Source organism: Anastrepha obliqua, chromosome 1 (assembly GCF_027943255.1).
Source record: "Anastrepha obliqua isolate idAnaObli1 chromosome 1, idAnaObli1_1.0, whole genome shotgun sequence".
Classification (NCBI taxonomy): domain Eukaryota; kingdom Metazoa; phylum Arthropoda; class Insecta; order Diptera; family Tephritidae; genus Anastrepha; species Anastrepha obliqua.
In genome coordinates, this window is record NC_072892.1 from 146059 (window position 1) to 160559 (window position 14501).

The window sequence follows — 14501 nt, forward strand, 5'->3', positions numbered from 1 at the left end:
CACTGCATACCTTGTGGCGCTTGGTTGTTATTGCAAACTTGTAGGAAATACATTTTCCTTGTGGGTGCTGATTTCTCGTGAGAAAAAGCACTGCATACCTTGTGGCGCTGGTTTGTTGGTGCAAACTTGTAGGAAATATATATTTCCTTGTGGTTCCTAATTTCCAGTGAGAAATAGCACTGCCTGCCATGTAGCGCTTGGTTGTTGGTGCATACTTGTAGGAAATATATATTTCCTTGTGGTTGCTAATTTCTAGTCAGAAATAACACTGCCCACATTTTGGTGCTTATTTCCGTTTCCTATCTAGTGCTTGTGCGTTCGTTGAGAACCTACATATACCAGTGATATCGTCTGAACCTTTGGAGGAGATTGTCTTCAAAAACCCTTACAATGGTTCATCTGCCAATTACACGCCAATGAACTACCGCTTAGACATTTGTTTCAATACATTGATGGCTCTACGTCTGAAAGCTTTAACGGTGAAATAGAGAAAAAATTGAAGGATTGTGAGAAGCTTTCTTTCGTCAATTATAAACCAATTATATTCACACTACCAGATATATCCAGTGAAAAAGATTTAAGTACGGATCAAAAATACCTATTTGATATTTGTAGTGCTATTATAAGTGGGCATTGCAACGACAGCTTAAAAAAGAAAAACCCCAAAAAAATTGTTCATTCCAGGTGGCTTACTATAGCGAATAGAATAAATAAATTTATATTTTTCCAGTAATATAGAAAAGGTCTTCATTTACTCCTTTTGCATATTAAATATATTTTTAAATATCACGGTAATCGTTCTTAAGGAGTAAACTCAGGTCGCGTGTCGGAGGTGACATACACACCCTTTTTTTTTAATTTCGGAAATTCACGAATTAAGTAATATTATTAGTTCTTTCTTCTGCTTGTTCTTTTTTTTCAATTTTTAGCGGTTACGGTAAAATAGGTCGTCGGATGCATTAAATTGTGTTTTCTTACGAATGGATATTTTCGATTCAAGTGATTTCTTGCCTAAAAGCATAGGTATGTGATAGCAGAAGATCACAGAAGTTATGTGGTTTGAGAGAAAAACGAACAAAGTTTGAGCATTAAGCACTTTCCATTCGGAGATTAGGTACATTCGTGCCGAAGAGGCCAGGATGACTGCAATAAAATTGAGTCGTTACCCTCGATGCAGATGATCAAGTCTTCCCTTAGAATAAGACAAAAAGTTACTAACCTCTTATATTTATGTGTGGTGTGGTGTTGGTTGGAGTTCGCCTCGCCTCTGGTACCTCTTTGCAACATGGAAGTTGACTCCACCTCGTCTCGTGTGCCATATAGCCTACAACCAGCAGATAGGAGCACTCCAGCCTCACAATAAAAAAGCGGCAAAATAAATGCTTTTAGTTCCTTTCTGATGAGTATGTAGGGTCTTGGTGTACCTGCACGAGTATGCATCATCAGTATCACTTTTAGTCCTAATTCTCGAGATGCCTCTACTGTACTAGCGGAGATCCCCTTACCATTTCTGACCATCCCATCCATAATTGGTTTTTTTATAGCATTGAGCTTTAACGAGTTGCTTCACAAATATAGTAAACGAAAAGGTCTAGAACGTTTGATCGTGACATCAAATTGTGTCCTTGTAATCAACAGCTTTGAATATTGGGCCGAGCATTACTCTAATCAAATAATAATTTCATCTATTAGAATAAATTACATCTTTTACAATTTTTATAATGCTGGTTACTCGTGATGAAAGCACTTACGATAAATTGAGAAGTTTACTTCCTATTTGTATTGTCCAAATGCAACAACCCAAGCCGCCGATTTAAGCTTACAAAGCGAACAAAGCAAAACAGTTTACTTTAACAGAAAACAATACCAAAAACCAAATAAAACGTAGTAAGTGACTAAATTGAAAAATGCACGCATACAAAGTTGAACAAGCGTGAAACCGGTCACACCATATCATGTGATGCAATGAAATTTTATAGCAGAGTTTTGTTAGCGGAGCGGTCCGGGAGCAGCATTTTCTTGCCCTTATAAGCTCTTTGTCTAAAGCCCGATGTACGATCCGACATGTAAACATGCGAATGTTGGCAGTGGGTATGTTTCCGTCAATGGAAATAATTTAAACTTTGATATGGCGCACAGTGTAATTTTTAACGTGAAAAATAGGAAAACCGAAAGTAATAAGTTTAGTACTATTTTTTCGAGCACCGATCGTAAATACTCTAATTAAAGAAGGGCTGAACAGTTTTTCGCAATTTTCTCTTTTTAATATGATACGCTTCTAAAAGCAGAAGTTAAAAAAAATGTCACCTATGAAGTCTTGAGTATGATGAATATATTATTCCAGTTACACCAGCAGAAGTTGGTAGGAAAATAAACACAATTCAGTTGAAAACGTCCCCTGGATTTGATTTAATCACGGCTAGCGTCTTTCGTAATCTGTCAAAGAATTGCATTGCCTATGTCTCAGCTTTAGGTACGTACCTACATATAAGTTTGAAATTCGTCGCAGTTAATATATACCTAAGTCTGGGAAATAACTCAACGATCACGAATCACTTCTTACAGGATAACATCTCTGTTACCAGTAATTTCGAAGCTTTTTGAAAAAATACTTTCAAAACGTCTACAGTTAGTCATTGAAAATAAATCTGATTCCCTTTCAACAATTTGGTTTTAGAAAACATCATTCAATGCCCGATCAAATACACAGAGTCGTACATAGAAAGCGCTATGAAAAAGAAGAAAGTATGTTCAGCCGTTTTTCTTGATGTATCGCAAGTTTTCGACAAAGTAGGGCACGAAGGGCTCAAGTCCGTGCTGCCAACACAAGTATTTTAAATCCTTTGTTATATCTCCTGTATACCTCCGATCTACCATTCCCAAATCAGCAATAACTAAAACATTTTACGAGTAAAACGCACAACGGTAGCAGACCTTATGGAGAGCTAGTAGCGATTATATTGTAAAATACTTCTTAAAACTAGTTACTTTAACAAAAGTGAAAATTGTACAACGCTCTAAACAATGTCTAAGAATCTTTAATAAAAAAGAAAAGAAAAATATTATGAAACAATATTTTTCCGCAATCAACGCTACATATGGTATACATACTTACATAGTCTTGCATCGTTTTTGTCTCTATTCACTAATAATTTTCCGTTTCTGAGTAACAATTCAAGGAAAGAAAATCGTTAAGTGTAAATTAGAAAAAAACCAAATGAAAACAACAAAAAACATGTAAATTCCCGCTTTTAAAATCTTATCATTCGTTGGAAGACTGTATGTATCAGGTGTTTTTTATGAACTTGAGAACTTAAAACGATAATACAAAACGGAAATAGTGTTGTTATGCATTTTTTTTATTATAATCTGGTTGATAATTTCATGGCATTTATTTTTTAAATATGATATCCGGCATAACATGGCTCGACAAGCTCGCCTTTCACAGTAACGGCTGCTCCTTAATCATTTCAAAAGAAATAAGGACCCACGATATCGCCAGGGCTTTTTGAACTTCCCGAGTAGATTTTTTTTTTTCAAAGTAAATTTCTACAATTCGGAAACATTGTTCTGACTTTAAGCGATTCATGATGTCTATCCAAGCTTTACTGAACAGTAAAATCAACACAGTTTGTCATTCTCAGCTGTCAAACCATAGTTATCGATATCGAAGTTCTCATGCTGTTAAGAAAACACCCGATATTATAAATAAAAATTATTTCCAGGTGCTAATTCGTGCTAACCCAATTACTCCCTACTTGTATACTCGTAGTACTTTTTTTGTACGCATAAACAAAAGAAAATAAGTTGAGTGCACTTAGTAGTATGATAGAAGCCCAATCTCATATAACTCTAAGCGCTGAGTATTGGGAAAAAGTTCGCAAATTCGATTTGAAACTCGTTACAATACTACGAGATTGTAGACGTAAGAGGGATTTTTTTCAGGTATACCGATTTCCTGCAAGCCTCATTTTGTGTGGATGGTAGGTTTGCTTGTGAACCAAACCAATAAAAGGTGTAATTAGCGTGGACTTTGTTGTATGTTTGACAGAGCTCCTCCTCCTATTTCTGGTGTGCGTCTTGATATTTTTTCTATACTAACTATACAAGCAGGCACACATACACTCACAGGCGCGGATAAAGGACTTGTTTGGTTGTATAAGCCGATATCAGGTCAAGAAAATTTCCTTACCCTTGGATTTTTCACTGGTTAAACAAACAAAAGCAAACAGAACAAAAATAGTCAGAAATGAAATCGGTATTCACCTAAATTGCAATTTGGCTGTTGGTATTTGATGCTAGTGTTAGCGTTTGATTTATTGTTTTTTGTCGAGTTTGGAGATGCAAGCGTGTATATTTAAAAGTTTCAAAATTAATAGTGACATCATGTCTTCGAAAAAATTGCATTCCTTCCACGAGAAAGCCGAAACCATTGAACAAATTGGAAGAGGCGTTAGTGTTTCATCTCTGGCTTGATAAATGAACTTGGGTAGCTAAACCAACAATTTCGGAAATAAACCAAAAGAGACGTAATATCATATTATCTCGCACCAGACAGTTTTAGCATTTAAGTGGAATGCTCTTAGAAAACAGAGTATTTATTCTAATAACCGTTGTTTCCTTCTTCGATAGCCAAAAGTCGGAACTTGTCCTTCTTATAGACTCCAGACAAGCTTATTTTATCAGTAATTCTCTTCTGAGGCTAGTAGACCCCACTCTAATAATATCTTCCATTTATGTATACAGATATGGGCATTTTGAGCAAATAGAACATTTTGAATAAAAAATGTTAACCTTGATGTAGTGAAAAACCTGAGTAGTGTGAATAGGCCATGCAATAATTAGTTTATCATATCCAGACACGACTGTAAAAACTTTAAAAAGAGTGTCAATGATCCAAAGAAATAAAAAAAAGTTTTGTTACCTGTGTGAGACAGCATAGTCAGAGCTTTTATACTAACAGTATACGAGTATGAGGACTATTAAGTGCACAATTGGAACGCAGCTACTTCCCATCTCGCTGTTCTCATTATGTAAAATGAGCCATACAAACGAATTTGTGTTCAATATTCTGTTCAGACTAGCATTTCTGCAGTAGACAACGGCATGGTGTGGATCGAACAACACAAAAAATCGCAAATTTCCATGGGTTATCAGATATACGTGAAAAAATCCATGCTGGCAGCACACCAAAGAAGCCAATACTGATATAAATTTGGTCAACTGAAAATTAAGAGCAGCAAGAAGATGACAACGAAATTTATAATCAACGACGTTCCATACATCGGTAAATATGATATGAATATTTTGACGAAAATTAGAAGATATTAGTTTGGAATTAAAATATTTGAAATTTTTAGTCAATCTGACAAACTTTCCACCGGATATCACCCTGAATACTTTTATTCGAGAGCACGCGCAGTTAACGGCGACCAAATATATGTGTTTAGAAGGCGGTTGTGGTGCTTGTGTGTGTGTTGTCAAAGGTAAACATCCCGTCAGCGGTGAACTACGTGCATGGGCCGTAAATTCAGTAAGCTGGAATTTCATCACATAAATTTCTTCTTAAAAAATTAAAGAAAACAATCTTATTAAAAGTGCTTGACGCTGCTGAACACTTGTTCGGATTGGGAGATCATAACAGCTGAGGGAATTGGCAATAAAGGTTTTGGCTACCATCCGATTCAAAAACGTTTGGCCAAGATGAATGGCACACAATGTGGTTTCTGTTCGCCGGGTTTTGTAATGAATATGTATGGCCTACTTCAGTCGAAAGGTGGAACAGTCACAATGGCGGAAGTTGAGAATTCCTTTGGAGGCAACATTTGCCGCTGCACTGGGTACCGTCCGATATTAGATGCTATGAAATCCTTTGCCATCGACAGTACTATTGAAGTTCCGGAGGAATGTCAGGATATTGAAGATTTCGAGCTTATCACTTGCCCAAAAACAGGGTTGCAATGTGCGCGTAGCTGTCAAAAGTCGCTAAATACTTTGGTCTACGCCGACGGTACGCAATGGAATTGGCCAAGAACGCTCCCTGAGCTATTTGTTGCCCTCTCTAAAGTAGGCAATGACGAGTTTATGCTGGTCGCCGGAAATACAGCGCATGGTGTTTATAGGCGTTCATTAAACGTAAAGCATTTTATTGATATCAATGCAGTGCCTGAGCTGAAACATCACTCTATTACCAGTGACTTATTGACATTGGGTGGTAATCTTAGCTTGACCGAAGCGATGGACGTTTTCTTAAAAGCCGCTAAGAAGTCTGGTTTCGAGTACTGCCAACAGTTGTGGCAACACTTCGATTTGATTGCAAATGTACCAGTACGCAATGTGAGTTTTATGTTATATATTAAACTTATTTGGAAGTATTATAAAACTTTTTAATTACAATTACCGTCTGGGCGTGCATGCTTTTATTCACACAAATATGTTAAAGCCTACGAAAGGGTGGAACTTATAAACACGGTCAAAATATTGAAAAAAATAAAAGCTTTTTGTTTTTAAATTTCCAAAGTGTTATTCCAATCGATCTTTCTTGATCCATTTATTTAAATATTGCCATTGCGGGAAATAGGTATCAATTGGCCTTTAAAAGCCCTACTCCCGGCATTAACTTGTAAATATTAAATTTTTGTGTGCCTTATCTTAATCATTAATTGTAAATAAAACAAAATCAAATTGCTGAGCGAACTTTGTCGGGTGGTATTCATCGCAACATTTCGCGTAGTAAAACAGGTTTTCAAAGTTTCAAATATCTTGTTTATAAGGTGAGAGGCATATCAGGAAATGAGGCACCGTTTGCGAAGAAGATTTGCTAACGTTCTTCACTGACAACTAATTTTGTCGGCCGGTGGCAGCGACAAAATTAAAAATAAATCTATTCTCGACAAATTTTGTCACAAGAAATTGGTCGTCGTCGTTCAGACTTTCGTCGCTCAGCTATTGCTGCTTATATAACATTATATTTACTTTAAAGGTGAAGTTGAGGCTGTTCACTAAAGTGAAAACCGGCCTCCTTCCTTTTTGCCTGCCTCTCCACCACTTGTAACACTTCAAATGCTGGAACAATTGTGTGAATTGGGAGGATAACATATCTCCTAGATGACCAAACCTTGTTTAACATGAAATATGTACTCCTTCTTTCGTTTACCTTTACCCTTTTAAGAAATATTTGGACTTTAAATAGTATATTTTTATAAATGATATAAAGTTTTATTATATAACTTAATATACATACCTTCATCTGGATTGAGTTGCCGAAACTAACGAAAGGAATGACTCGGGGAAGTTCCATCATCTTTGTTCAAATGGCAAATTCTGGCAAAACTGTAGAACAGTTAGACCCAATCCTTTTTCTTAAATACTGGTGTTTTCATTTGTTATTTGTGACATCCCAATGTATTTCTTCAAAAATACATTTTTTTCTTATTTTTCATTTCTAGTTTTTTATAGATTTCAATAACTGCTCTTGTATTGAGGGCAAAATAAAAATAAATAGAATTATATTAACTGATACTGAACTGAAAGGGCTAATAGAAACGTAATGTATCTATTTGGCACATTGAAATGTATCTGCTTAAGTAATGATGGACAGTCAATTAAAACACTAATAACATCGAAAATAAACATAAAAGACTGTATGTTTCGTCTACTAGTAAAACTACGTTGTACTCGCTCAATTATTATCTTAAAAAAGTTAGATTGGACTAAATGTTGGGGAAAACACAATGTGCATGTGGATAACACAAGTGAAACCTGAGTCAAAGTGGACTCCTTGATCAAAGTATTTTTCTATAATAAAAAGTTGAAAGTCTAGAATCAAATAATTTGTGACGATACCATTTTGAACTTTCGACAGGACATAAAAGCATTTATTAGTGTTAAACCATAACGTATTTTTGATTCTCCACTCATTGTTCAAGTCATTTCATCATGTAGTAAAAGGACATCTGACGAGCATTAAATTCTAGTATAAAGTTTTAAATCATCGGCGTAAAGTGCGAACTTAGAATGCTTAAAGCAATTTCCGTTGGTGAGATCTTACGTTGGGGAGATAAGATCTCAGCCACATTGCAATTTATGAGCGGAATCCCAGCACTCAAACTTGTACAGTAAAAGATTATGTGAGACTGTATCAAATACTTTCAAGAAATCAGCAAAAATTGTGCCTAACTGATATCCACTTTTAAACGTTGAGATGAAACGATAGTCTTTTTGCCCATAATTACACGGCATAATGTGAAGAGCCACTATCTCAACACAATTCCTAAGCACATACATTAGTAGTTGTGATTGGCTTTTGATAAGCTAATATCGCTTATTTTGCAATATTGATAAAAAGTGTTTAATAAAGGTATGCTATCAATCTTCATTCGACATCTTATCTTGTTGATTCACCTTCATTATATACCCTATACCACCCCTCTGTTGTACTGATTTCGGTTGGCTCTAAAATTAACAGTAGTGTTTTAAATTTATTTTCAGACTGGAACCCTCGCGGGAAATATCAGTGTAAAAAAATACCACCCAGAATTCCCCTCGGATATTTTCATAACATTCGAAGCTCTCGATGTCCAACTTGTTGTCAGCGAAGATGTATCTACACAGAAGACCATCTCACTGAAAGACTATCTATCATTAACCAATAATAAGATTGTCATAATTGCATTCGAGTTAAAACCCTACTCAAAAGAAAATTTCGTTTTCGATTCGTATAAAGTAAGATAGTTATTGAAATGATACAACCATAAGAATTCTCTCAATTCTCGAATAATATTTTAGATAATGCCACGAGCTCAAAACGCTCATGCTTATGTCAACGCTGCTTTTTTAATAGATATGGATCCATTTGTGGGGAAAGTTAATTCTGGTCGTATTTGTTTTGGAGGTATACATCCCGAGTTTGTTCATGCCACAGCAATAGAATCTGTCTTAGCTGGACAGAATTTATTTGAGAAGGGCACTGTTTCAAATATTTTCAAAAACCTGATTGCCCAACTGAAACCCGACGATGTTCTTCCGGACGCCTCTCCCGATTTCCGAAAAACTCTAGCTGGAGGTTTGCTCTATAAGAGTTTGTTGAAGATTGCGCCAACAGACAAAGTGAAAGATGAATACAAGAGTGGTGGCAATTTACTTCAACGACCCCTCTCATCCGGAATGCAATCATTCGAAACAAATGAAAAAAATTACCCAGTTACACAGGCAGTAGAAAAAATTGAAGGTGAAATAATCAACTACTTTTATATTTGAATGTAAGAAAATAGTAACAAATAACAATTAATAACACATCTAGCTATGATTCAATGTTCCGGTGAAGCCACCTATATGAATGACATACTCACTACTTCCAATTCCGTATACTGTGCATTCGCTAATGCAACAAAAGTTGGAGCAAATATTGAACAGATTGATGCGTCCGAGGTTTTGCAAACTCCAGGGGTCATTGCCTTTTACTCGGCTAAGGATATTCCTGGAAAGAATTTGTCATGCGACCCATCATTTGGGTATGAAACTGAAGAGATATTTTGCAGTGGGATTGTTAAATATTACGATCAGCCTTTGGGCGTTGTAGTGGCTATTACAAGTGATATTGCAAATCGTACCGCCACTAAAGTGAAAGTGACCTATTCCAACAGCACCCGCAATATTTTACCCACCACTGCACATGTGTTTGAAGCACAAGAAATGGACCGTGTCAATAAGATAAAGTCCTCGCAATTTGATGATATAAAACTCTTAGAAACACCGGACATCAATGCCAAGGGTATTTTTGAAATTGGTGGACAATATCATTTTACTATGGAACCTCAAACTACCATAGCTATTCCGTTTGAAGAAGGTCTTCAAGTTTGGACAGCAACACAGTGGATGGACCATACTCAATGTGTAATCGCAAAAATGCTACAGGTTAAAGTAAATGATGTTCAACTAAAAGTACGTCGCCTCGGTGGCGGATATGGCAGTAAGATTTCGCGTGGTAATCAGGTTGCATGTGCTGCTTCTCTAGTTGCCCACAAACTAAATCGGCCAGCGCGCTTTGTGCAGACTATTGAATCCATGATGAACTCGAATGGAAAACGATGGGGTTGTCGCTCTGATTATGAGTTTCATATTAAAACCAATGGGAAAATTATAGGGCTTAAGAATACATTCTATCAGGATGCGGGGTATACGCTTAATGAAAATCCAATAAAAAAACATTCTTTTGTTTGCTCAAAAAACTGTTACGAGCTTCCTGACTCAAGTACAAAAATTGTGGCCGAGGCTGTTGTAACGGATGCTCCCAGTTCGACTTGGTGCCGTGCTCCAGGTTCGGTGGAAGGGATTGCGATGATCGAAAATATTTTAGAACACATTGCATTTGAAGCGAACATAGACCCCGCCGATGCACGATTAGTAAACTTGAAACCTGGAAATAAAATGGAAGAATTATTGCCACGATTCATTAAGTCAACTGAATACCGAAAGCGGCGAAATGAAATCGATGATTTCAATGAGAAAAATCGTTGGATAAAACGTGGTCTAGGCTTAGCTATTATGGAATACCCAGTGTTAGTACTTCGCCAATATCCTGCTACTTTATCTACATATCACGTTGACGGTACTGTAGTGATATCACATGGAGGAATAGAGATGGGTCAAGGTATGTGGAATAAAGTGTATGGAATTTAGTTAACTATTTGATTTTAATAGGTATGAACACGAAAATTGCCCAAGTGGCAGCCCATACGCTTGGAATACCACTATCTTTTATAAGGATTGAGTCAAGTGAAACTATTAATGGTGCTAATTCGATGGTGACCGGGGGTTCAGTGGGTAGCGAAAGTCTTTGTTTTGTCATTCGTAAGATCTGCGAAACTCTCAATGAACGTCTTAAGCCAGTTAGAGACGCACTTGGTAAAGAAACTAGTTGGTTGGATGTTGTTCAGCAGGCTTGGCGAAAGGCTATAAATATGACTATTAGCGATCATTGTAAAAAGGGTGACATGGAGAACTACAACGTATATGGTTTGGCATTAACCGAAGTTGAAGTGGATATCTTAACGGGTAATAACCAAATAAGACGTGTTGACATATTGGAAGATGCTGGCGAGAGTCTAAGTCCACATATTGACATTGGTCAGGTGGAAGGTTCATTTATCATGTTGTTGGGTTACTGGCTCACGGAACAATTGATCTATGACCGACAAACAGGGCAACTTCTTACTAATCGGACATGGAATTACAAACCTCCTGGAGCAAAGGATATTCCTATCGATTTTCGTGTAGAATTATTGCAAAGAAATCCAAATCCAGCAGGATTCATGCGTTCTAAAGCGACCGGTGAGCCACCTTGCTGTCTAGCGGTCAGTTCAATTTTCGCCATACAACACGCTATACAGTCTTCTCGAAAAGATGCCGGTCTCAAAAGAGAATGGGTTCGATTAGGAGCTCCAACAACGCCTGAGACTATTGTTCTGAATGCAGGCACTGATGCTACGAATTTCTCAATTGCATAGTTGCACCGGCTCAAATGCACAGAAACGTTAGATCATAATTTTTGATGTTTGGATGGAAGTATGAATTACTGTATGAACAGTTTTGGAGACCACGGGTGTCGGATTCGATTATGAAATAAAAGTTAGTTATCCTTGCTTATGATTGTGTTGTAATACTTTTAATTGTACTTTGCAATTCAACTGCTACTGTGCTATGTCTCGTCAGCAAGCTTGTCATACTTTTACAATATCTTCGTGTTATATATATTATATTTATGTATATACAATATACAATATATATAGAGATATAATATATAATATATAACACGAATATATTGTAGAATATATATTTGGCACGTACATCCCGCTTGGGTGTTTAGCCGAGCTCCTCCTCCTATTTGTGGTGTGCGTTTTGAAGTTGTTCCACAAATGGAGAGACCTACAGTTTCAAGCCGACTCCGATTGGCAGATATTTTTATGAGGAGCTTTTACATGCGCCTGAGATATCTAGAAATGTTCTTAATGAATATTTCTTGTATTCAAGAGCATTCTCTATGTTGAGTACTATCGAATGTAGCGCAATCTCTACAAATTTTCCCTTAATATCAACTTGGTGAGCCTTGGACAGGCTGCCTGGAGCTAAAGAGTATCTAATATCTAGCACAAATGAGTACAGACTTCTTCTTCTTGATTGGCGCGATAACCCCCTAACGCGATTTTCACCGAGTTTAAAAAATTGCGCCAGTCGTTTCTCTCTCATGCTAACCGGCCCCAGTTGGAGGCATTTCTCTTCCTCTGCCACCACCAGCTGGTACCGTATCGAATACTTTCAGAGCCGGAGCGTTTGTATCCATTCGGACGACATGACCCAGCCAACGTAGCTACTGGATCTTTATTCGCTGCTATGCACAGACGTAGTGTCGTCGTTAAGCTCATACAGCTCATGGTTCCATCGTTTGCGATATTCGAACGTGCAAAGGTCCACAAGTCTTCCACAGAATCATTCTTTCGAACACTCCAAGCGACGCTTCATCGGATCTTGCCATCGCCCACACTTCGGTGCTACATGTTAGGATGGGCATGATGAGAGCCTTATTCATAGAGTGTTAGTTTTGTTCATCGAGAGAGAACTTTACTACTCAGTTACCTACTTAGTCCAAAGTAGCACTTGACGGCAAGAGATATCCTTCGTTGGGTTTCAAGATTCACATTGTTATCGGTATTAATGTTGGTTATTAAACAATCTCGTAATCATAACTGTCAACAGTGACGTGGGTACCGATACGCGAATGCGATACGCGACTGTTTGTTTGAGGCATCTGCCTATCTATTTACCTGCTTTCGGCATAAAAACAATCCGAGCTTCTCCCCAGGAATGCTGAATCTCAGACATCCTATGAAAATTTTCCTTAGCCACGGTATTGCAAGTCTTATAACCCTCTGAAACATAGCCGGAAATATTCCATCAATTCTTGGAGATTTTCAATGGTCAAAGGAATTTCTTTATTTTTTTTTTTTGTTTCCATTTTCTTTATTTATTTAATCTTTCTTGTATAAGGAACTAACAATAAATTAACAAATCTTATGCGCAGAAAGGGCCAGTTTCCAGTATCCGATTCTTCGTAGCTGGGAACCGGAAAAGCCTAGTTTCCAGTTTCCCTTAAAGCTTCCGTTATCCCTCAAGCTGATTGTGCAAGTTTTTCCGGGTGTGATAGACGTGGGTGCAGGGAGCTGAAAAGGATGAGTTTTCAGTCTCCGATTCCTCGTAGCTGGGAGCCGGAAAGGCCTAGTTCCCAGACTCCTTTAAAACTTCCGTTGTCCCTCACGACGAGTATGTGCGATTTTTTTTTATGTGACGAAATTGGATAGAGGGAGCCGGAAAGGCCCAGTGTCTAGTTTCCCTTGAAGTTGCATTTATCTCTCATGGCAATGAGGCCGTACTAAAAGTCGGAATGGCCGAGATTCTGTTGCCTTCGTGGATGGACTCTGGTGCAAGATGAGATAATTAGGATAATGCACAGTGACGTGAAGATGTCTTTTTTTCTCAATCGAGTGTGACCTTCATTTAAAAGTAGATTTTGGGCTAGTTATTGCTTTCAACTTCGTAATCATTGGTAACGCTGTTGCACCCTGGGAAGTGCACATTGGCTAAGTCTTCCAATAATTCCTCACAAATGTCAGTCCATACATCATTATTATTATGATATGTACTTATCAATTTCGGTGCGGCTGGATTCTTTGATATAAGTTTCCTGAGCCTGCCTACCTCATTATTATTTTCTATTTCACCACAAAAGTCTTTCCAAGATTCCTTCTTGGCTTTACATATCGCTTTCTTATATTCTTTTTGCAGGCCCTTGAATTCAAACGTAATTCTTCAACGTTTTTAACAATGCTTAGCTCGATTTTCTCTTATATATTTCTCATATATATTCTTTTTGCAGGCCCTTGAATTCAAACGTAATTCTTCAACGTTTTTAATAATGCTTAGCTCGATTTTCTCTATTTAATTAAATAAATAGATAAATAAATATCAGATCAGTCCATAAGTTCGTGCGTATTTTACCCATAATTTCACTTTTGTACGATTTTTGCATGCAAAAAATTATTCGCGGAATATAACGGAACTATTTTCTTTGATATATTGTGCATTCAACAAGTGACTTTAATCGCGGATAGAAGGACGTGTTGCTAAAAAATTAAATGGAATCTTCGAACGCATATAAGAGGCATATTTTGTATTTTTTTTATAAAAGTGGTAAAAATGCAACAACTACTGATGCAGAAATAAATACTGTTCACGGAGAGGATACCGTGTGGAAGGATTGCGCAAAAGTGGTTTTCAAAATTGCGAAGTGGTAACTACGACGTGGAGGATGCCCCGCGCGCTGGTCGTCTTGAAGTCTTTAACTCCGACGCCGTGCTCGAACTCGTGGAAGCTGAGCCAAATTTGACAGTCGATATGATAGCTCAGAGGTTAAATTCATCGCATGGAACAGTTCACAGGTACCCTGA

General features: G+C 37.3%; 1 protein-coding gene across 1 annotated transcript; it reads left to right on the plus strand.

Annotated features, from left to right (window-relative positions):
- Positions 1-5121: 5121 nt before the first annotated feature.
- On the plus strand, positions 5122-11646 carry LOC129253281 (uncharacterized). Its single transcript, XM_054891584.1, has 7 exons — positions 5122-5287; positions 5361-5533; positions 5599-6336; positions 8491-8724; positions 8788-9229; positions 9302-10651; positions 10702-11646. Exons 1-7 carry the CDS (start codon positions 5248-5250, stop codon positions 11505-11507), a joined length of 3783 nt encoding a protein of 1260 aa, XP_054747559.1. The 5' UTR covers positions 5122-5247; the 3' UTR covers positions 11508-11646.
- Positions 11647-14501: the final 2855 nt, after the last annotated feature.